Source organism: Balaenoptera ricei, chromosome 6, assembly GCF_028023285.1.
Source record: "Balaenoptera ricei isolate mBalRic1 chromosome 6, mBalRic1.hap2, whole genome shotgun sequence".
In the NCBI taxonomy this organism is placed as follows: Eukaryota; Metazoa; Chordata; class Mammalia; order Artiodactyla; family Balaenopteridae; genus Balaenoptera; species Balaenoptera ricei.
Window position 1 is genome coordinate 3280722 of NC_082644.1, and position 24897 is coordinate 3305618.

Below are 24897 nucleotides of genomic sequence, written 5' to 3' on the forward strand. Positions count from 1 at the left end.
GCAGAGGATCTTTTCCTCAACACTGTGGCCGGCTGTCTTAAGTTCAACACTTGAGATGCTTTTTTTAAAAAAATTTATTTTATTTATTTTTGGCTGTGTTGGGTCTTCGTTTCTGTGCAGGGGCTTTCTCCAGTTGCGGGGAGTGGGGGCCACTCTTCATCGTGGTGCGCTGGCCTCTCACTATCGCGGCCTCTCTTGTTGCGGAGCACAGGCTCCAGACGCGCAGGCTCAGTAGTTGTGGCTCACGGGCTTAGTTGCTCCGTGGCATGTGGGATCTTCCCAGACCAGGGCTCGAACCCGTGTCCCCTGCATTGGCAGGCAGATTCTCAACCACTGCGCCACCAGGGAAGCCCTAGAGATGCTTTCTTAATATAACATCAGAAGTGACAGGTACCTCATCACGGCCTAGGGGCTGGCACTTACCTGCCCGTCCCGTCTTACCCAAGGGAGCGGAAAACAAGGCTATCGAGATCTCCAGCATCACAGAGGTTGTCTGAGACTTTACCCATGACTTGTTACCACTCTGCGCCTTAGTTTTGGAACTTCTGGAGTGTACCTAGACATTGTACATTTGGGAGGGAGTACTTTCTCTTTGAGACTTTTAAAGGCATGTAGCAACCACGCCTTTGTTCCGTGCTCTGCATCTTCTGGCTGCTCTAGAGTGCAAGGCGCGAACTGGGCGTCCCAGAGCTCCTCCACCAAGACACCTGCCTCACGTTCCTCCTTCTCAAGGGTTTTCTAGGATTTCAAGTGTCTGGCTGTCTTTCCTTTGTGTTTCAGAAACCACACCTGTCTGTCTTCATTGTACAAGTCCTTCTAAAGCAACAGGAATTCAGACATCAAGAAACTGATAAATGTCCATATATTTCTATTGGTAAAACATACTTATTACAGTTGGTTCCAGAAAAGCTTCAGTTATTAAGTTTACTGATGTAAAAAAAAAAAATGTGTTCTGGGGTGGGAGGGAAGGAGGTGTGGTTGTGAAAGGGCAACTCAGGGGTCCTTGTACTCATGGAATGTTCTGCATCTTGCTGGTGGTGGTGGATGCACAGATCTATATGTGCGGTAAAATTTCACAGAACTAAAAGCTCACACACAAATGAGTGCGTGGAAAACTGGGGTGACCTGGTTAAGACTGGAGAACTGTACCAGTATTGATGCCCTGATTGCGATGGTGTGCAATGCTTTTGTGAGAGATATCCACTGGGGGAACTGGTCAAGTGTACGTGGGATCTCTGTACTATTTCTTACAACCACGTGGGAATCTAGAACTCTCAAAATAAAAAGTCTAATTACCATAGACTGGCATCTTAAAAAAAGCATTTATTTCTCACAGTTCTGGAGGCTGGGAAGTCCATAACCAAGGCTCTGGAAGATTCAATGCCTGGTGAGGCCGGCTTCCTGGTTCAGAGATGGCTATCTTCTCGCTGTGTCTTCGGAGCGCTCTGGGCCTCTTTTATAAGGACACTAATCCCATTCATAAGGGCTCCACCCTCATGACCTCATTACCTTCCAGAGGCCCCACCACCAAATACCATCACATTGGGGTTTAGGATTTCAACATACGGTTTTTGAGGGGACACAAACATTCAGTCTGTTTGTGAGTATGCCATAATCATCTGATTCGTGTGTTACAGCAGAAAACCTTCCATTTTTAGCTACAGATAAAGAAAAGCATTTCTAGATCATCCAGCTGTTCTGCTTGTATAGTCATACTGAAAATCTCTCATGGATTCAAAATGATTGGGAATAAAATGTCTGATTAATAGTCTGGTTATTCAGTTAGTGAACTTGTATGAAACACAGCAATTACTAATGTCAAAGGATGCACAGAGAGTAAAATATATTTAACTCAATCACCTCAAATCCATTATGGGATGAGAGACGGTAACATAAAAATAGTTAGATGATATCTAACTATTTATCTGCATGTATTTTTTAAAAACTTGGGTTAATTTTTTTTTTTTTTTCAGGATCTGGCAGGGTTTCAGAAATATCATTAATGTATCTCAATAACTACTATAATGACAAAAAGTTAGGAAAGTTGTATTCTGAACACACAAAAAAACTGATCCCAGACTTCCAATATAAGCTGTCATCTTTCTTTTTTTTCCTACAAATGTATTTAAATTTTCTATAATTTCTGAGGTCTTAACACTTTCAAAATTTCTTCTTCATTAGATGAAGACATTTCTACAAATATGGTGCCAGGTCTTAATTTTTGTAATGTTTCAGCTTTAAAATAATCTCAAGTGGAGCCAATATTAAAATTTACCTCTTGTATGTTCAAGTGTCTGCTACATGGTGGATGAATTTTCTCAGTCTCTAACTGTAATCAAGCATCTTACTTCGTGCGTAATAGCTTGGTCCACTGGCCCAACAGGTGAGGTAATACTAGCAGGAAAGACAGGAGACATCATCTGACAGTGAGGGCTATCTGCACAGCTGGTATGAAAGAAGTTTACCTCTTTTCTCCAGACAAACTTGTCATTTCTTTCCCACTTCATGTAAAAACCTTGAGGTTTAGAACTAGGAATATTTTTAAAGCTTTGGGACAACTTTATTCACCTCATCAAATGGCTGGGTGGAATAAGTATGCCACAGTAGAAGTAATAATCCATCAGACCTAAAAATCAGAGACGCCGATCACGTCAGGGTCTCCAATGCATGTGAGCTTCATACGAATCATGAAAACTTTCAGGAAACAGATGCTGTATAGCATGAAAACTGAACAATAGAAAGACCCTCAATCTAGCTAGAGTTCTATGCACAGGTAATTTTTTTTGCATGATTCATGTGAATTCGCATTCCATAATGAGCTTTAAAACATGAGTCCATTATAAGAAAACCTACTCCATTGGTCGTGAGAAATTTGCTTCTTGAAAAATTCATATTGCTATGCATCAACCTTCATTCATATTTTTTAGCTTATGAGTTAATATCTTAGGAAAATTCTTATTTTACTCTTGGTGTCTTCGTTTTACCTAACAGTTAAATGCAATTGGTGCTGGTTCTGATTCACTTATTATTTAAAAATACCTCAATAAGCCACTTAACACATACATACACTTCTTTCAGTGTGTCATCTCTAATGGTCCTTCCAAAACATACTAATCTACTGAGGCACTTAATCTGCTGGTTCTTTCATTTTTCTGGCAGTTGAACCATCCTTTACTTAATGAGTTGTAGCGTCAGGGCATCTCCGGGGTTGGGGGAGCACCTGATTCGCCTACTTCTGCCTCCAACACCATTGGCAGAAACCATTTAAACTCAAAAGGGTCTGTGCCACATGGCGTGTAATTCATGTAGTGGTGCCAGGAGCACTCACATTTTTTGGTAATCCTCTCTTTGACATGAATACACTTATAATTTTCATTTTGGGTTGACAGTAAAGGAAAATTTTATTGTGGCAGGACAAACTCACGCTTTCAGCTCCAGATGCTCAACAAGGACTAGTGTGGGACCACTTTTAAGATTTCTGACTCAGCGCTTAAAACCTACCAACACCGGAGCATGTCCTAAACGTGGTCACGGGCTCTGCTACACCAGAGATGTTCAAGCAGAGCTGAACCCGTGTGTTAGGGACTCTGCCGAAAAGACAGGGAAATCAGAAAACCTGACACTTATTTTCCAGCTCTGTGACTACACGCTTTGAAAATCACTCAGATTAATATTAAGCCTTACCTAGGCTCCTCTGATTAAGGCCCATGAAGAATGCACTATTCCAAAACCTGTAAAAAAAAAAAAAAATTAGCAGCTGTTTGTTCTGGGTCTGAAAATATGTACCAGTCAAAATTACGCAGTTAGGACAAAACTTTCCTATTTTCTCTTCCCTGGTGGCACAATTGTTAATTTTTCCACGAATGCCACCATAGTTCTCTTAAACCTTTTTTTGCTTGACAGAACCTCTGGATCTTAGTTATATGCACAGTTTATCCGGTAACCCACTCAATAATTTTGTTGGCCTCTCCAGATCTATAGCAAAACACTGACTTTCTTTACCATTTGGTGTTATCCTTTCTTGTTTTGTTTACATGATCTCATCCTATCTGAGAGGAATCCAGCTTTCAAAGCTTTCAAGGGGCACCTCCCTAGCATATTCTTTGATTTGGTCTGGACTGGGTTCTGTCTAGGTGTTTTGTGTTGGATCTATGACTAATGTCTTCTCCCGTGGAATGTTCTGGGTAGGTGAGTTTTCTGGTCTTTGTGGATTTTCTACAATAAGCTTGATGTTACATGTTAAAAATGATTTCTTCATATAGATAGCCATTTATAAAAAAATAAATGGATATCAAGTTCGTCAGGACAGAGTTAGGATTTTTGAATTTGGATAAAGTTTGTAGATTCACATAACAATTACTTCATTTTTCCCTTTTCCCCAAGATATGTCACAGATGCAAAAGGTAGGGACGAGGACTGACTACGGATTTCTTACCACTGGAAAGAGTAAATCAGGCCACACTCACACAGCCTTGAGCTGGGACACGACACGCTCGGCACACCTGTGCAAATCCTTTATTAAAGCAACAACCAAAATACAGGATGGCTCACATGTTTTTTTTTGCTTTTTTGCTGCTATATCAATTTAAATATTAGTCATTTGTTTATACCTTTAAATTATTCTTAAAAGGTGAACATTTATAGCTCACAAATCAACAGTTTGACATTTCCGCTCAGATACATTTTTCCATCTTATTTCCTGGCTTTAACATAGAAATTCCAGAACCAGAGGAATAGCACATCAAACGTTAAGTGCCAGCATCTTCCATGAGCATTGCTGGGGTGTCTGATACACTGAAGGTTTTAATTCCTCGTTAAATAAAAATAATTTATGCCAGAATATTCTTAGAACTATTTGCTTTCTGTTTTTACATTCTCTATGAGCTTCAGTTTCGACTGTGATATTCTAAGCATTAGTCCCCTTAAAAATGACATCTCTAAAAAATCTCAGTTAAAAATCATTATCACCCTCATACAACATTTTCTTGTATAACAGACACTCAGTCCTTCAGAAAGCAGAATAAGCAATTGTTTTTTTCGATTTTTTTCCCCACCACTGATTTGTTTAATTCAAACCTTGTTAATCACTGGTTTAACCCCAAGAGTCATTAGGAAAATGAACTTTGTTATCTACTAAAGGATTTTTAAATGAATAGGTGAATGTAAAAATGACTAATACCGTGAAGGTAACAGGTGCTCAAAACATGTGTGTGAATATACAACGAGATTTGCTGGTTATTTAAAGAGTACCAACGAATTAGTTTAAAAAGCAAGAACAGAAACCAGGATTATGATCTAAAGGGACTGCCAAAAGGGTACGTGAAGACAGGTACAGGGAAGTCGCTGAACTGCGCTGGGTATAAAGTAGAGGATCTGAAAGATAAGGTAAATGCTCCATTTTCTTACCCAATGAAACACTGGGAGGAAACCCCTGTTCACAGAACCACAGGGGCTGCCCTTTAAGAGTTTTAGCACTGGTACAACACTGAAGTTCAACCTGCACACACAGGAGTCTGATCTGCCTTTTGAAATGGCTCGTCCGCTGGCTGGGATTGGGGTTTCTGTGGTTGAGTTAGTTTGTGTTGGCTGCACTACATTTAGAGGCTGTCTGTCCAAATCTTGCAAACATTCTTTCTGCCTAACATTTTCTTCACGAGCTAAACAGCTGAACAGCTCTGAGACCACCAATAGAGAACAATCCAAACATTAGATGAGAAATGTTACCAGCCCAGAGAATAAGTTACACAGCCATCCTTCAAGCCAAGTCTTTCCATCAAGTTTCTTTCTTATCTCACATTTGCCCTTCAAAGGAAGTCTGAACAACACAGGATGTCTACAATTAAAAATGAAACACACAATGAAAAAGATAAAGAAGGGAAGGATTCCAGACTCCACTGTGTGGGAGGCCAGGCCTTTTGGCTTGGTTTTGAAAAAAGAAACGCTCACCAGCAATCATTCTGGGTGTAATGACACAGCACAATAATGCTCAGGATGGGTAAGGACATTCAGTTATTTTCAGAGCGATTTCTATACATTATAGATGTCACATTTGGTTCCTAGAGATTTAGTCAAGTATTACTATTTCTTTTTGTCAAGTATGATATACAAAAAGATGAGAATAGATGTGCCCTAAAAATATGAAAATATAATATATAAAACAAAACCATTATAAATTACATAGATTTGCAGTATAAAATTTTTTCCCATTTAGAATAAATACCATCCAAGTTTACAGATCATCTATGTGAATTAAATATGCACACATATCTGAATCATTTTCAGAACTTCAAGAAAAGAAATCGCTAGAGATATGACCAGATGACTCAGAAACCAGAAACTGCTTGCTTTTGAGAATAATGACCTAAGACCCAAAGGACATGGCTTGGGATTTAGTGCTAAGCTGTTAAAACTGCCCAAATGAGTCTGACGTATGCATGTGTGCATACACACACACACACACACACACACACACACGCTCACATGCAGCCATACTTTTATGAATTTCTATGAAGCTGAACAGTTTATCTTTGAAAAATCAGCCAAAAGTCACGAGATCTTCTCTGTTCCATATTCTAGCAGGAGAGCTTTTCTGTTCTGTAAAGAAGCTACAGGATGAACAGGAAGAGTGTGGCCTTTCTGGACAGAGAAATCTTCGTTGTAAGCCAGCCTCCTCTTTGGTTGGCTGTTATTCTATCAAGAGCTTTCTGATGCCTTAAAGAGGGGAAAGGTTTTGAAAAATCTATATAATCTCGCCAGTCTAAAGAAGCTAAAACCAACCTGAAAACATTCTTTGGTCACACATTTCTGCTCCTGCTTCATAAAAAATCTGCCCGTTTTTAACTTTCTATCCCTAATCAGTGTCTAGATGGGAGAGATGCCTTTTCCTGTAATTTCCACGTGGAAATGTGCACATGGGTTTCGGTGGAGGGAGAACTGGACAGAATGGGAAAAGGTTCATGCAGTGTCACAAAATGAGTGTTGGCCCCTGTTGTCACTTTGGGTTTACAGATCCATGGTAAGAATCCGCTGACCCCCATGACAAGTGGAAAATTCTAAGAGGTGGAGATAAAACTCTTCTGCAACCAAATACAGAAAACCCTTGTCCAGAGAGTGCAAGTGGGAGGTCAAGGTTTCTCTCGATTGTTCACTACTCACTTTTTATGTGACCACCCAAGACACTCCTAACTGATGGCAATGGGTCACTTGAGGCCAAGAGGACTCTGATCCAACTCTGAGTGTTGTCAGACCACCTGTCACACCGGTTATCTATACATAGAGAAACCCCTGAAGCCAAACCCTCTGCCCTCAGCTACGGATTCAGACGCTTTTGCTGTGAAGGTTGGCAGCAAGAGCATCTAACCTCACGTGCCCATTTCTGCTCCCAAGACTGCTTGTCTGCTGCAAGGGGGGCCATCACACACTTTCCATAAAACTCTAAATGTCTGAGCCGCATGGGATCTGGGGACCCATCAAGTACCACCTCCGTGTTTGTCAGATGAGAAAGATTAAACCCAGGGGGGTGTCGAAGGTCACTTATCCAGATAGCTAGAGAGTGAGGACTAAACATCAGGTTTGCTCTCACATCCGTGTGGCCCAGGGAACCTCCATGGAAACCGTGATGTGGCCGTGACCCTCAAGACGACTTCAAGGTTATGGCTCCCCTGCTCATAAATGGAAATGAACCAATGCCTCTCATTCTTCCCACGATGACATCTAAACTGCAGACGCTGCCCTAATGATTTTGGGTTTTGAGTTTTTGAAACTGATCCTTTTGATTTGCATCAGTACTAACTTTCAGCATAAAGAAGATTAGAGGAACCAGAGAGGAAAGTGAAAAATCTTTCGAGTAACTGTGGAGGAGGGCCAGGTGATTCTGCGGGAGAGGGGACCATCTAGATGGAGCTCGAGCCCGTCCGGTCTGTCCCTCTGCCAGGGAAGGAACGGAGGCCCCACCTGCCCAGAGCCTGCGGTGGTTACTGGCACCGTCAGACGAGACGCTAGCCTTTGGGTGACTAGTTTTGTCGTTTCTATAACATGCTGCCGCACATACAACTGCTTTCTTGTGGGACAAAATTAATTCAAGAATTCTGGTGTGAAATCTGATGCCATCACCCTAACCTTTCACTCTCCCCTTCAAGGACGGACGAGCTAGCCCTGCAGTTCAGAGAAGTGGGCCTGGCTAGGCGACCCCACGGACCCTCACACTCGCTGCCCCAAACCAAGCGTCTGGGTCCCCGGACGGCCCCTGGCGGCCCTCGAGGGAGGCCCACATTCTACACCTACACGGATTCCTCAGATGCCTCTGTCTCTGGAAGCAACATGCGTTCCAGATCAAGCAGCAGCCGTGTTTGGAGGATGACGTTACTTAAACGTAAAAACAGCACTTTTCATGGACAGTTTGGGCAAATTCAAGTTTACAGTCTCCCTGCAACCTCAGCTGAGCTCACCCAAAGGCTCTCAGAATCGGACAGGCAACACATTTTTATTTGGCTATTAAAGTGCTATCCTGGGCAAGGTTGTTTTTTTTTTCTCAGTTTCACAACAGCAGCTTCATTGGAAACAAACAAAAAAAAGCGATGGATGGAGACAGGCCTGGGAAATGACAAAAATCACGAGGCTGGTAACTGCTTTGGAACATTACAGATGACTTGTGGGTATCAGCCCTGACACCAAGGCCTCCGAGGTAAAAGTTTGGCGGGGGGTGGAGAGAACTAAGGACAAAGTGGCAAAGGGGACGAAACCAGAAGGAACGATTAGCATTCGTATCACAACGACTCGGTTATAGGGGAACAGGGAAGGGGGTTAAAACTGAGAAGAAAGTGCAACAGACCCACGGACGTGCAGTTGCTCTCGTAGCAGACCTACAATTCTTTAAAGGAAAAGCGCTGCTGTGTGCATTGGACAGGGCTCTTGACCTCAGAGTCTCTCACACCAAAAGGGCATCAGCGATTAAGGTATCTGGCAGAGAAGAGCCTCTGAGCTTCGTGCCGCGCGCACAGACACCTGCCCAAGGTCGCCGGCTCTGCACCCTGCCGCTGCTTGCATCCTCTGCCGCGGGGCGCGGTCCGGGCACACAGCATGCACACAGGCGCTCCCTTCTGAAGGGGCCTGGCTCCTACCTACGGGACAGGCGTCTCCGGTAAGGCTTAGCGGCGAGGGCGGACCGCGTCTGGCCCTGGGGGGGGGGGCGGCCCTGATTCTCGGGGTGTGCATAGCTTCTCGGGGGGGGGGCTGTTAGACATGGCTTTCACAGACGACGTGGGCGTTCCTGTCGCGCGCCCCGGCCGGCTCTGCGGCTTCCAGGAGACCCGGGGGCAGGACATGGTCCGGCACCTCGACGGGCGTGGGCTCCTCGGAGGTCAGCGCCGCGGACGTGACCTCGGTGGACGGCGCCGCGGACTCGGGGGAGCGCTCGGCCGACGGCTCGGTGTCCTCGTCTCTGGCCTCGAGGGGCCCCCCATCCCGGTCATCCGTGGGCTCCCTCTGGGCCTGGGGGTGCACGGACACCTCGATGGCAATCTGCTGGGGCTGCTCGTGCAGCGACGAGGCGTCCGAGTCAGCGGCGGGGGACTCGCTCCGCTGCAGGGCGGCGGGGATGGTGTAGACCTCGTCCCCGGTGGCGGCCTCCTGGCCCTCAGGCGCCGGGCGCACGAAGTTCTGGCCCTGCTCCTCCAGCCCCACCACCTCCATGAGCTCCTCCACGATGGTCCTGCAGTTCATGATGAGCGGGGGCAGCGGCACGCTGCGGGCCAGCTCCTCGATGTAGCGGGCGAACTCCATGGTCTTGAACTGTGTGACCTTGGCCAGCTCCAGCGTCTTGGCCGAGGTGATGATGGGGATGCGCTTGGCGATCTCGAAGGCCTTCTGCAGCTTCTCGGCGCCCTCCGTGCGGAAGAACTCGTTGATGGCCTTCTCGGTCTTCTTCAGGTGGCTGCTCATCATGCAGAGGCGGGTGATGTTGAGGACCAGCACCACGGCGAAGGCCACCAGGCACACCACCATGTAGTACACGCCCATGTCCCCCGACGTGAAGACCACCCTCAGCGTCACCGTGTTGTTCACGGTGCCGTGGATGTTGGCGGCCACACATGTGTACCGACCTCGGTCCGTGAAGGACACCTTGGTGATGTTCAGGAGGCCGTCGTGCATCTGCCACTTTCCTGCAGGAGGAAGAGGACAGAGTCAGCCGGGCCCTCGGCTCCCTGCAGCCACTGCCCCGCACGTCGCTGAGTGCATCTCCCACCACCGTGTCTGCCACTGCCGACGGCGCCCACGGCGAACGCCGACCTCGCCAGACGGTGACAGTGTTAGCTCGCCTAATCCGCACAACCTGGGGAGGAGCTACCAGCACCAGCCCATTTTACAGTATGGGGAAACTGAGGCACAGGTCCACTAAGCCACCTCCCCAGGGCGCCAGTTGGAGAAACTGAGGCACAGGTCCACTGAGGCACAGGTCCACTAAGCCACCTCCCCAGGGCACCAGTTTGGAAGCAGTTGAGCTAGACGTGAACTCGAGCCCAAGAGGCTGTCCTCTTAACACCAAATCATACTGTGTGATTCCACATCCTAGAGAAAAATTAGAAAAATAAACAGTATGGAAAATACTTGCTCTTACTAGAGAATTCCTTACTGTAGCATCTGATTTTCTAGCCTGCCTGTGAGCATGGCTCTACAGAATATATATGTTCATTGGAGAGTTTTAATACTTTTCAGAAGATAAAGTACTTTAGGATCAACATAAAAACTGGAGTAAATCAATTAAATTGTAATGGTTCACCTGGGTTTCTCATATTTGAGATTGAAGTAGTCCTGGTATGACCTCGGTTGATGGAAACATAAATAATTAATTTTGAGAAGCTACAATGAACTATGTCACTTACAGTTACAAGCTAACGCTGTGGAGATTCAGAGGCTGGGTGTGAATAAGCAACAATTTGGTTTCGCTTTGCAAATAAATCATAGACCCATCAGGTTAAAACCAGGCCTCACATAATGGAGAATGCATGTTGAAAAGCATTGTAATAGATGAGAATTCTATCGCTCTCTGGCCTGGAAAGGATCGTTGCCCTGGGAATGAGGTTCTTAATCTGAATTAATCTTTGCTAGGGATTAATCCTTAGCCTGCCTGCGTACCCGCAGGTCAGAGGACCCCGGGAAACGTGATCCTAGCTTTGCCTTCCAGGTCTTGGGTCTGAGCCTTTCTGAAAACCCTCCACCTCCCTAGACTGTCCTGTAGAGAGAGAAGGGTCCCGGTCCGGCCTCGGGGGAGTTCTGAGGAGCAGGAGGATCTTTCTGCGTAAAAGCACTCGCGTCCCCAAGCAAGCCAGAGGCCTCTCCTGAGAGATGCGGCAACTTAGCGTGTAGTTTCCTTTTAAGGGTGTATTATCGCTTTGTAGTTTCGCTTGTTTCATCCCCTTCTGGCAGTAACTTAATTCTAATTAAAGTCTGATATTTCCCCAAAGCAACAAGCAATGGATTTTTAAAAAAAGAAGAAATTTGTGAGCACCAAAGTGACCAGGGTCTCCAGGGACTGTGGGATGAGACAGCAGACGCCCCCGTTATTCCAGGTCCTCTGCTCCAAGGACCATCCTTCGGGAGGCTGGCCGGAGCCGTGGGGGCCGTCGGGGACCTGCAGCCCCTCCTCCCGCTGGCCTGGGGAGTCTGGCAGGAAGCCTCTTGTAGATGCTGTCACATTCCTCTGCTTTCTGAAGGAACATCTGTGAAGAGTGGTTCCTGGTGTCCCCAAGTACCCTGCGTCTAATAATTCAGCCAGTGTACTTTCCCGAGAGTAGGAAACACTGGTTTGGGAAATCTAGCGAATTTCCGTCTCTCGTGAACGTGTATGAACAGACCAACCTAGCGCCCGGCCTGTGAAATCTTCTCTCGTCCAGATGGGCAGAGGCAAGCCTCCCACCCTGTCCGTTCGTTCCCGAACATGAGACTTGATACTTCAGTGGCAGATTTATCCAAATAGAGACTAATTTGAGCGAGGGAAATGATCAACTTGTTTTCTTAAAATGTGCATGTTTCATCAAACCACACTACAGCAGGCATAGAAAAAAATAACAACTCTGGTTGCTTGAAAGCTTATTATAGATGTGGAAGGTACTGGGTGCCAGAGAATTACAGACTCTACCTATAGGAGTTTCTCATACTGATTGTTGGAAAACAACAGGAAATAGGAAGGGAGAAGGTGAGAAGGTGAGGTTATTTGTATGAGGGACAGTTAGGACCAATGTGTCCACCTCCTAACCTCCCACCCTCGCTCCCTCTGTGGAGGAATTATTATCTACAAATTCAAGGACAGGGTAGGGGGACCCAGGGTGTGGAGGAAGAGCAGAAAAGAGTGCTGAACTCAAAAGGCTGGCACCTGATGGTAACATAAACAAGCTCTCTCCCCACACCTAGGCAAGGCGCTCAGGGACAACTGCACCTAATTGTGATAGAAAAGTGAAGTGCAGAAATGCACGCCAGTTACAAGATACCAACAGTTTCCTCTACCGACTATTCAAAGGGTTTCTGAACTTGGATTTTATAGTTATCTTTAGGCATGTTTTTAATCGTCTATTGATGTGTATTTATCTATCCTGGACCCAAGCGATTCAAAGCAGATACCGACTCAGACACTCCAGAAGTTCCCTGTCGCACGGTCAAAACAGGCACAGGCCGGAATCAAACACAATTAGGTGACACTTATTGTTCGTTCTGGGGAAACCGGTGAGACGTAGAGTGCATAAATTATTAGTTTGGCACGTATTCTGCTTCTTAGCCCAGGGCACTGGGTCCTTGGACAAACATCTATCATATACCTTATCCAATAATTAACCTCGTTTGTTCCGGAAGCCCGAAGCCCAGCCATGAATCTGCGAAGTGACTATATTTGCCTAACGATAAACCACAACAATGAATCACATATGATTATCCTGAAACAGGCAGGTATTACCCCTAATAGGAGCTGTGACACTGTAGTTAAATAAGTGAGACCCATCTCTCTGCCAGCAAGTCCCTGTTTCGGGTCCACGACAAGGACATCAAGACATCCCTCTCTTCAGGGTTCAGTCCTTCACTATATTTCTCTTGAAACAAAACACATATCACATTTACTTTATGGATTAAGGTAATATTAATGCTGCGTAGGCTTCTCAGGTACAACGAGGTAAAGTGAATGTGTGACCTGGACTAAACATTCTTTTGCCAGATCTCAAAGAGAGTCTTGGGAAGCCAACACACACACACACACACACACACACACACACACACACACTCATTCTGATGACAGAAGATTCTGACCTCAAAGGTGATGTATGTCCGTGTCACGTCCTGTTTAAAGGCTGATACATTCTTTCCTTCCTAGGAACTAAGACTCTAAATACTTCCTCTCAGCCTCAGCATGACCTTGGATTAGCGAGAAATAAAGATTTCTGCATGTTCTCCTGCTGTATGCAGCCCCGAACACTATGAACCCCACCCTGGGGGTCCTCCCACATCAGCAGGGGCCCAGGCTCATGGAGAATCACTGGCAGCTGCCCCACTAGGATCGTCTCGAGAACATTCCTGGGCCACGTGTTGCCTTTCTCCTTAGTCTGTAAATACCTTGTCCTGAGACCCAGCCTGGAAGGTCTGACTTCAGGCATCAGGAGGTCGAGGGAATAAAAAGGGCCACAGTGACTGTCACACAGACCCGCAGAACCAGCCACCTGGGGCGGGGACGCTCGGTGCTGCTGCTCCAGAGATGATTTTAAACTGGAGTTGAGCAGGGATGTCACAACCACGTGCTGAATTCTCACGAAGCTGCATTACTTCAGCACAAGTAAACACCTAAAACGTGAGCCGCTGATGCTGAGTCACTTCAACAGGCAATGGTTTTGGAGGAAATGCACAACTAAAAAATCCTGCACGCCGCAACTAAGAGATCCTGCACATCCCAACGAAGATCCCACATGCCACAACTAAGACCCGGCGCAGCCAAATAAGTGAATATGAATTTTTTTTTTTTTTAAAGGCAGATGTTGAGCCATCACTTTCTGATTCTAATACCAAAGATTCTGTGTCAAACGTTTCCCTGACAGATTGGTTCAAGATGGCAGAGTAGAAGGACATGTGCTCACTCCCTCTTGCGAGAGCACCGGAATCACAACTGACCATTGAACAATCATCGACAGGAAGGCACTGGAACTCACCAAAAAAGATACCCCATATCCAAAGACAAAGGAGAAGCCACAATGAGACGATAGGAGGGGTGCAATCACAATAAAATCAAATCCCACAACCGATGGGTGGGTGACTCACAAACTGGAGAACAGTTATACCACAGAGGTCCACCCACTGGAGTGAAGGTTCTGAGCCCCACATCAGGCTTCCCAACCTGGGGGTCTGGAAACAGCAGGAGGAACTCTTAGAGAATCAGACTTTGAAGGCTGGCAGGATTTGACTGCAGGACTTCAACAGGACTGGGGGAAACAGAGACCCCACTCTTGGAGGGTACACACAAAGTAGTGTGTGCATCGGGACACAGGGGAAGGAGCAGTGACCCCATAGGAGACTGAACCAGACTTACCTGCTAGTGTTGGAGGGTCTCCTGCAGAGGCAGGGGGTGGCTGTAGCTCACCGTGGGGACAAGGACACTGGCAGCAGAAGTTCCAAGAGGTACTCCTTGGCGGGAGCCCTCCTGGAGTCCGCCATTAGCCCCACCAAAGAGCCCAGGTAGGCTCCAGTGTTGGGTCGCCTCAGGCCAAACAACCAACAGGGAGGGAACCCAGCCCCACTCATCAGCAGACAAGCAGATTAAAGTTTTACTGAGCTCTGCCCACCAGAGCAACACCCAGCTCTACCCACCACCAGTCCCTCCCATCAGGAAACTTGCACAAGCCTCTTAGATAGCCTCACCCACCAGAGGGCAGACAGCAGAGGCAAGAAGAACTACAACCCTACAGCCTGTGGAACGAAAACCACATTCACAGAAAGACAGACAAGATGAAAAGGCAGAGGACTATGTACCAGATGAAGGAACAAGATAAAACCCTAGAAAAACAATTAAAGGAAGTGGAGATAGGCAACCTTCCAGAAAAAGAATTCAGAATAATGATAGTGAAGATGATTCAGGACCTCAGAAAAAGAACGGAGGCAAAGATCGAGAAGATGCCAGAAATGTTTAACAAAGACCTAGAAGAAGTAAAGAACAAACAAACAGAGATGAACATTACAATAACTGAAATGAAAAATACACTAGAAGGAATCAATAGCAGAATAACTGAGGTAGAAGAACGGATAAGTGACCTGGAAGACAGAATGGTGGAATTCACTGCCGTGGAACATAATAAAGAAAAAAGAATGAAAAGAAATGAAGACAGCCTAAGAGACCTCTGGGACAACATTAAATGCACCAACATTTGCATAATAGGGGTCCCAGAAGGAGACGAGAGAGAGAAAGGACCCGAGAAAGTATTTGAAGAGATTACAATTGAAAACTTCTGTAACACGGGAAAGGAAATAGCCATCCAAGTCCAGGAAGTGCAGAGAGTCCCATACAGGGTAAACCCAAGGAGAAACACGCCGACACACATAGTTATCAAATTGGCAAAAATTAAAGACAAAGCAAAATTATTAAAAGCAACAGAGGAAAAACGACAAATAATATACAAGGGAACTACCATAAGGTTAACAGCTGATTTCTCAGCTGAAACTCTATAAGCCAGAATGGAGTGGCACGATATATTTAAAGTGATGAAAGGGAAGAAACTACAACCAAGATTACTCTACCCAGCAAGCGTCTCATTCAGATTCAACGGAGAAATCAAAACCTTTACAGACAAACAAAAGCTAAGAGAATTCAGCACCACCAAACCAGCTCTACAACAAATGCTAAAGGAACTTCTCTAAGTGGGAAACACAAGAGAAGAAAAGGAACTACAAAAACAAACCCAAAACAATTAAGAGAATGGTAATAGGAACATACATGTTGATAATTACCTTAAATGTGGATGGATTAAATGCTCCAACCAAAAGACACAGGCTTGCTGAATGGATACAAAAACAAGACCCATATATATGCTGCCTACAGGAGACCCACTTCAGACCTAGGGACACATACAGACTGAAAGTGAGGGGAGAGAAAAAGATATTCCATGCAAGTGGGAATCAAAAGAAAGCTGGAGTAGCAATACTGATATCAGATAAAATAGACTTTAAAATAAAGAATGTTATAAGAGACAAGGAGGACACTACATAATGATCAAGGGATCAATCCAAGAAGAAGATATAACAATTATAAATATATATGCACCCAACATAGGAGCACCTCAATACATAAGGCAACTGCTAACAGCTATAAAAGAGGAAATTGACAGTAACACAATAATAGTGGGGGACTTTAACACCTCACTTACACGAAAGGACAGATCATCCAGAGAGAAAATTAATAAGGAAACACAAGCTTTAAATGACACAATAGACCCGATAGATTTAATTGATATTTATAGGACATTCCACCCAAAAACAGCAGATTACACTTTCTTCTCAAGTGTGCACGGAACATTCTCCAGGATAGATCACATCTTGGGTCACAAATCAAGCCTCAGTAAAGTTGAGAAAATTGAAATCATATCAAGCATCTTTTCTGACCACAACGCCATGAGACTAGATATCAGTTACAGGGAAAAAAACATAAAAAACACAAACACATGGAGGCTAAACAATACGTTACTAAATAACCAAGCGATCACTGAAGAAATCAAAGAGGAAATCAAAAAATACCTAGAGACAAACGACAATGAAAACAGGATGATCCAAAACGTATGGGATGCAGCAAAAGCAGTTCTAAGAGGGAAGTTTATAGCAATACAATCCTACCTCAACAAACAACAAACATCTCAAGTAAACAATCTAACTTACACCTAAAGGAACTAGAGAAAGAAGAACAAACAAAACCCAAAGTTAGTAGAAGGAAAGAAATCATAAAGATCAGAGCAGAAGTAAATGAAACAGAAACAAAGAAAACAATAGCAAAGATCAATAAAACTAAAAGCTGGTTCTTTGAGAAGATACACAAAATTGATGAGCCATTAGCCAGACTCATCAAGAAAAAGAGGGAGAGGACTCAAATCAATAAAATTAGAAATGAAAAAAGAGAAGTTACAACAGACACCACAGAAATACAAAGCATCCTAAGAGACTACTACAAGCAACTCTATGCCAATAAAATGGACAGCCTGGAAGAAATGGACAAATTCTTAGAAAGGTATAACCTTCCAAGACTGAACCAGGAAGAAATAGAAAATATGAACAGACCAATCACAAGTAATGAAATTGAAACTGTGATTAAAAATCTTCCAACAAACGGAAGTCCAGGACCAGATGGCTTCACAGGTGAATTCTATCAAACATTTAGAGAACAGCTAACACCCATCCTTCTCAAACTCTTCCAAAAAATTACAGAGGAAGGAACACTCCCAAACTCATTCTATGAGGCCACCATCACCCTGATACCAAAACCAGACAAAGATACTACAAAAAAAGAAAACCAGTATCACTGATGAATATAGATGCAAAAATCCTCAACAAAATACTAGCAAACAGAATCCAACAACAAATTAAAAGGATCATACACCATGATCAAGTGGGATTTATCCCAGGGATGCAAGGATTCTTCAATATGAGTAAATCAATCAATGTGACACACCATATTAACGAATTGAAGAATAAAAACCATATGATCATCTCAATAGATGCAGAAAAAGCTTTTGACAGAATTCAACACCCATTTATGATAAAAACTCTCCAGAAAGTGGGCATAGAGGGAACCTACCTCAACATAATAAAGGCCATATAGGACAAACCCACAGCCAACATCATTCTCAATAGTGAAAAACTGAAAGCATTTCCTCTACGATCAAGAACAAGACAAGGATGTCCACTCTCGTCACTATTATTCAACATAGTTTAGAAATCCTAGCTGCGGCAATCAGAGAAGAAAAAGAAATAGAAGGAATACAAATTGGAAAAGAAGAAGTAAAACTGTCACTGTTTGCAGATGACATGATACTATACACAGAGAATCCTAAAGATGCCACCAGAAAACTCCTAGAACTAATCAATGAATTTGGTAAAGGTGCAGGATACAAAATTAATGCACAGAAATCTTTTGCATTCCTATACACTAATAACGAAAGGTCAGAAAGAGAAATTAAGGAAACAATCCCCTTCACCACTGCAACAAAAAGAATAAAATACCTAGGAATAAACCTACCTAAGGAGGTAAAAGCCCTGTACTCAGAAAACTATAAGACACTGAAGAAACAAATCAAAGATGACACAAACAGATGGAGGGATATACCATGTTCTTGGATTGGAAGAATCAATATTGTGAAAATGACTATACTACCCAAAGCAATCTACAGATTCAGTGCAATCCCTATCAAATTACCAATGGCATTTTTTACAGAAGTAGAACAAAATATCTTAAAATTTGTATGGAGACACAAAAGACCCCGAATAGCCAAAGCAACATTGAGGGAAAAAAATGGAGCTGGAGAAATCAGACTCCCGGACTTCAGACTATACTACAAGCTACAGTCATCAAGACAGTGTGGTACTGGCACAAAAACAGAAATATAGATCAATGGAACAGGACAGAAAGCCCAGAGATAAACCCATGCACCTATGGTCACCTTATCTTTGATAAAGGAGGCAAGACTATACAATGGAGAAAAGACAGCCTCTTCAATAAGTGGTGCTGGGAAAACTGGACAGCTACATGTAAAAGAATGAAATTAGAACACTCCCTAACACCATACACAAAAATAAACTCAAAATGGATTAGAGACCTAAATGTAAGACCGGACACTATAAAACTCTTAGAGGAAAACATAGGCAGAACACTGTATGACATAAATCACAGCAAGATCCTTTTTGACCCACCTCCTAGAGTAATGGAAATAAAAACAAAAGTAAACAAATGGGACCTAATGAGACTTAAAAGCTTTTGCACAGCAAAGGAAACCATAAACAAGATGAAAAAACAACCCTGAGAATGGGAGAAAATATTTGCAAACGAATCAACATACAAAGGATTAATCTCCAAAATATATACACAGCTCATGCAGCTCAATATTAAAAGAACAAACAACCCAATCACAAAATGGGCAGAAGACCTAGACATTTCTCCAAGGAAGACATACAGATGGCCAAGAGGCACATGAAAAGCTGCTCAACATCACTAATTATTAGAGAAATGCAGATCAAAACTACAATGAGCTATCACCTCACACCAGTTAGCATGGGCATCACCTGAAAATCTACAAACAACAAATGCTGGAGAGGGTGTGGAGAAAAGGGAACCCTCTTGCACTGCTGGTGGGAATGTAAATTGATACAGCCACTATGGAGAACAGTATGGAGGCTCCTTAAAAAACTAAAAATAGAATTACCATATGACGCAGCAATCCCACTACTGGGCATATACCCTGAGAAAACCATTAATTCAAAAAGACACATGCACCCCAATGTTCATTGCAGCACTATTTACAGTAGCCAGGACATGGAAGTAACCTAATTGCCCACTGACAGACAAACGGATAAAGATGTGGTACATATATACAATGGAATATTACTCAGCCATAGAAAGGAACGAAATTGGGTCATTTGTAGAGCCGTGGATGTACCTAGAGACTGTCATACAGAGTGAAGTAAGTCAGAAAGAGAAAAACAAGTATCATATATTAACGCATATATGTGGAACCTAGAAAAACGGTACAGATGAACTGGTTTGCAGGGCAGAAATTGAGACACAGATGTAGAGAACAAACGTATGGACACCAAGGGGGGAAAGTGGGGGGAGGGTGGTGGTGGTGGGATGAATTGGGAGATTGGGATTGACATATATACACTAATATGTTTAAAATAGATAACTAGTAAGAACCTGCTGTATAAAAAAGAAAATTAAAAACCACAACAACCCGCCTCCTTGACACTCGGGAGGGCAGTCCCCGGTTCCCGTCCTGTGCTCGGATGGGAGCTCCCCCTCTGCCCCTCGGGATGGCCTTCCCCATCCCATCCTCCCGCTCTGTCCTGATGCACGGCTGGAGGCTGACACCCCAGGAGACGGGCCGTGCGGCTCTCGGGCATCCTCTACGGTCTCCCCGGATACTCCAGGCACGAGAGGCCCATGTGGAAATCTCCCCCATGTGAACTGGGGCATCGCCTTTGCAAAGACAAACGCTAACACAGGTTCGCTTGTAGCTGAACCACGCTGAGTGCTGCGCTGTGTGACGAAGCTGACGTCTTTAGAAGGACAGCGGTATTTTTTATCTTGTTCATGCATTCGGTCAACAAACATTACTGAATACACTGTCTGTCACCAGGCTCCCTGCCAGAAGATGCAGCTACAAAGATGAGTAAGACATGACCCCCGGCTGCAGAAACCAGCGGGCCCCGAGAGGGCTGCAGACCCCCAGCCAAGCCGGGGCCTGTGGCGCGTGCCCTGTGCGGGTGGCGGGGACGGCAAGGGTGCTGCTCAGCGGGGGTGCGGCCCCGAGCGGGATGTGGGCGCAGGCAGAGGAGCAGGAGGAAGAAGAAGCACTCCCAAGGCCACAGGGGGCAGCAGGGCCGGTGAGCAGAAGAGGGGCGCCCGTGTGCACTGCTGCAGCTCACAGACATCGCGCACACCAAGGGGGGATGCGCCACCTGCACACCCCCTGCTCTGACCCCTGGTTCAGTCAGCAGAGGAAACCTCCAAGTCCAGACGAAGACGCCGGCAAGCGTGGGAATTTTAAATGAAGGAAAAGGTCATTTCCAATCGGGGGGAAGAATACTGGGATAACTGACTACTCATTTGAAAGAAAATGAAGTTAAATTCCTAGTTTATGTGATACCTAAAAATAAATTCCAAGTACTCTAAACATAAAATGAAAAGTATAAAGTTAATAAAAGATATGAAAACATTTTTCTAACCTTGGGACCGGAAAGCTTTTTTCAACATTTCAAGAATCCCAGGGGCTTCCCTGGTGGCGCAGTGGTTGAGAATCTGCCTGCCAATGCAGGGGACACGGGTTCGAGCCCTGGTCTGGGAGGATCCCACATGCCGCGGAGCAACTAGGCCCGTGAGCCACAATTACTGAGCCTGCGCGTCTGGAGCCCGTGCTCCGCAACGAGAGGGGTCACGATAGTGAGGCCTGCGCACCGCGATGAAGAGTGGCCCCCGCTTGCCACAACTAGAGAAAGCCCTCGCACAGAAACGAAGACCCAACACAGCCATAAATAAATTTAAAAAAAAAAAAAAAAAAAAAAAGAATCCCAGAAACTCTAACAGAGAACCCTGATGGATCGGATTTCTCCCAAATTAAAAGTTTTACACTGTAACATCTGTTACACTAAAGTTGAGAGCAAATGAAAGAGTGGGAGAAAATTCTGGAATATTTGACAGACAAAGGCTTAATAACTACGAAACATAAAGAACTCCTATAAATCAAGACAAAGACCCCGAAAGGAAAAAAAAATGGGAAAGGAGATGGACGGAGAAGTCACAGAAAAAAGCAATGCAGGTAGTGTCTAAGTGCACAAAATCACTCGTGGTTAAATCATAATTAAATTTGAAGAGATTGAAGTAATTTTTAAAAACAGATGACTTTTCCACCTTGCAGAGCGCCAGAGGAAGGGGGGCCCTGATTATATAGTGTGTTGCTGGGAGGATGGGAAGGCAGATTGCAAGGCTGGGTTTTGGCATCGACCGAAGTGCAAGATGAATGGAGCCTGTGACCCACTTCTAGAACTCTTAAAACGCTTCAAATCAGGCAGGCCTAGATTGACTGGGAAAATATTAATGAGTGTAAGAAAATAAAGGTAGTGAAAAAAATCTCCTTGTCAGCATCTTTCTCCCCAGGGACACAGTTCTATTCCTCATGTCCTACATCTTCTGGATGAAGCCGTCACCGGGGTTGCAGGCCAGGAAGGCGGCTGACCTTGTATCACCGTGTCACTGCGGGGCCCAGGCACGTGGAGGGGGAGTCACTGAGGGCGGCACGAGGTCATGTCGACAGAACTGGGTCAGGGGACCATCCAGCAACTAGAGAAGCAGGTCAGCAGCGTTGCGTGGCGACAGTTAAAACCCGTGCCACCAAGAAAGGCCACGGCACACGGGTTACTGTGACTTACATGACAGATCAGGACGAACGCTGGTGCCAACACCTTCCGACCAAATGACCGCTGGACAGAAACAGCAGCACCATCTCCTTCCTCCCGGAACCGAAGCATCACGAGAAAGGTGACAGCACACCCACAAAGATGCTGTAACTACAACTTCCCTCCAAACCCATCTCTGCCGAAATCCCCAATCTTTCTAGCAGTCCTGAGGATCGCTCAGCATTAAAAATTAACACCATGCCCCAATGAAAAGCTCTTAGAATTTCCCTCAAATTATTTATTAGAAGAAAAGGATTTCTCTTTTTCCTTGGAGACGTCTTTCCGTGAAAGCGTCAACAAGCTGATGTGTGGTTCGTCTACATTCCCGATAGGTGGTATGAGAACATTAAGCCTCTGTTCACAATGCCGTTTAGACACGGAGGCTCTTAAACTTTTCAAGGAGGAGAGTTCGGTCTGCTAAAACAAGCAGGTTGTTTTCCTGAAACCCGCTTAAGACTTCTCAGGTGGTGAGAGTTCCAATAACGTTTATGCAAACAGAAAGGAAGTGCAACACTCACTTGAACGACACCGCGCTGAATGCACACGCTTCACATAAGAACCAAACATGCGCATGTGTCTATAAGCACGGGGCCTATTTTCCAACACGTGAAACAGAAGCTATTGAGAGGAAAGGACCCAAGCCTTTTTACAAAACAGAATTGAGAACAAATGGAGCTCCGCATGGCTGCACCTGTTACGGGGCTTCTGCAGGAGACGACAGCTCCCCGAAGCCACTGCAGAGACCCAGGTTAGAAACACTGCAAGCCGCAAGGCCTCCTGCGACACCACCCCCAGCCTCCCAAGCGGGCTCTTCGGATGGTCCTGGGGCAGCTCTACCAAGCTGCTTCCTACGTCACGTGGGACAGAGGTGGCCTGGGATCATCAGGGATTAGCTCAGCTCTCAGCTCAGGAAGGTTGGGGGGGAGGGCGGGCTGTTCACAGCCTGCAGTTGTGCTTTGCTTCAAGGCATAAATAATATCTGAAGAGAACCCGTCTTTTCATTTCCTGGCAAAGGAAACATATGACCCTCCGGCTCATTCGGCCTGATAATCTCCATTTTTAAAAAAGTGCCAAGCACGTCACTCCATGCAGGCTGGCAAGAGTCTCTTCTGAGAGTGGGCATAGGTGGTCTTCTAAGAGCACGCTGCCCTGGGTGGATGGAAATAGCATCTCAGCCCTCACATCCTCATCTGAGAGGGATGGGGAAGGGTCGTCCCACTGCTAAGACTAACGCAGTCTGGGCTCACACCCCAAAGAGGCAGCACAACTCATTAAAAAAAACCACTATAAATGGTGGTTCATCACCAGGCTGGCCCTCGACGTGACTCAATTTGGAAAATGAACCGAAGTACCACTTTTATGGAAAAATACATTATGGGTTCACGCAAGTGACTTAACCGACTTTGGAATGATTCTTTAGCTGGCTGAGGACGCTTCTTCAGTTGAAACCAGGGTTTCTTCTCTTGGGCTGGCATTTTGCATCAGATAATTCTTTGTAGGGGGCTGTCTGTGCATTGCAGGATATTGAGAGCATCCCTGGCTTCCACCATCCAGATGCCAGCAGCACATCTCCCCGGTCCTTCCCCTCCTGCCCCGGCTACGACAACCAAAAACACCTCCAGAATTGGCCGGTGTCCTCTGGGTGAGAGAACCAGTGGGTTAGGCAAAGGGAAAGTTCATCCTGTGCGTAATATACTCCGTAACATCCACACTCACTGCTCCGAGGCCTGGGCGCGTTGGAGGGCAGCGGGCCCCTTGCACGCGGAGGGGGGATGTGTCAGGGAGGGGATGTTGCTGGTGGAGGGGGGAGAGCCACTCTCGCCATCACATCCGTCACAGCGTTAACTCGAGCTTCTAAACAACACTTAAGGAATATAAATGTTTTTGGTCTTTACTGAATGTTTTTTTAAAAGGTTGAGAACTTGAGAGAGCGAATAAGAAATTGCCCAGAAAACTATTTCCTTTCTTTACAAAACACACCATACTGCGAAGCAGAGACAGACGCACTTGGGATCTTGACTATGACAGCACAGGACACCAGTGATGTGACCAATGACGGTGGCAGCTGCCTTTTACTGATGGCTTGACACCAAGTTTCACGTACTGGACTGACATTTCATACACGACACAAATTGCACAGCCCTGCCTGGCGGTAAAATAGGATTATCTCTGCTTTACAGATAGGAAAACTGGCTCCGAAAAGTTGAGGCACTTGCTCAAAGAGATGCCATTGTGCTGTTCTGCTGAATTTGCAGTAATACATTATAGTTACATAAATTTTGTCTAACGCCTTTTGAGGAGTTGATTTTTTAAATCTCAAATATGTAACATATTTAAGAGAAATTCAGTATAACACTTCCATAGGTTAATGCACTACTCCACGCTTCATCTGAGAGGCAAAGGATGATGTAAACTTAGTGCTGTGGGCGCTGACCCCCTCCTGGATATGTTGCAGGGGGTGATACACTCCGGCCTCAAGACGTGGCTGGCACAGTTTGTTGAGGCCCCCTGGCAGAAGGAGTTGAAAGCATCTCACGGGCTACTAAAAACATTTGCAAAGCAGAGGATAAAAACACAAGAGCCGTGTAAACTAAAGCAAAATTTATAACAATGAATTCCACAAAGGTCAAGTAGCTGTGAGACAACTGTGAACTTTGTACAATTCAGCTCAGCTTACTTACGCTGTACATGTTTATTTTCAGAGATAATTCTTAGTTATTTTTG

The 24897-nt window shown here is 45.0% G+C and overlaps 1 protein-coding gene across 2 annotated transcripts in view; it reads right to left on the minus strand.

The window, feature by feature from the left end:
- Positions 1–4498: 4498 nt before the first annotated feature.
- MFAP3L (microfibril associated protein 3 like) overlaps positions 4499–24897 on the minus strand; it is a 43412-nt gene continuing 23013 nt past the window's right edge. For both annotated transcript variants that reach the window (XM_059926747.1, XM_059926748.1), the window contains exon 3: positions 4499–10160. In XM_059926747.1, the coding sequence (XP_059782730.1) occupies positions 9235–10160 (926 nt within the window). In that variant the 3' untranslated portion in view covers positions 4499–9234. The remainder of the gene's footprint in view (positions 10161–24897) is intronic.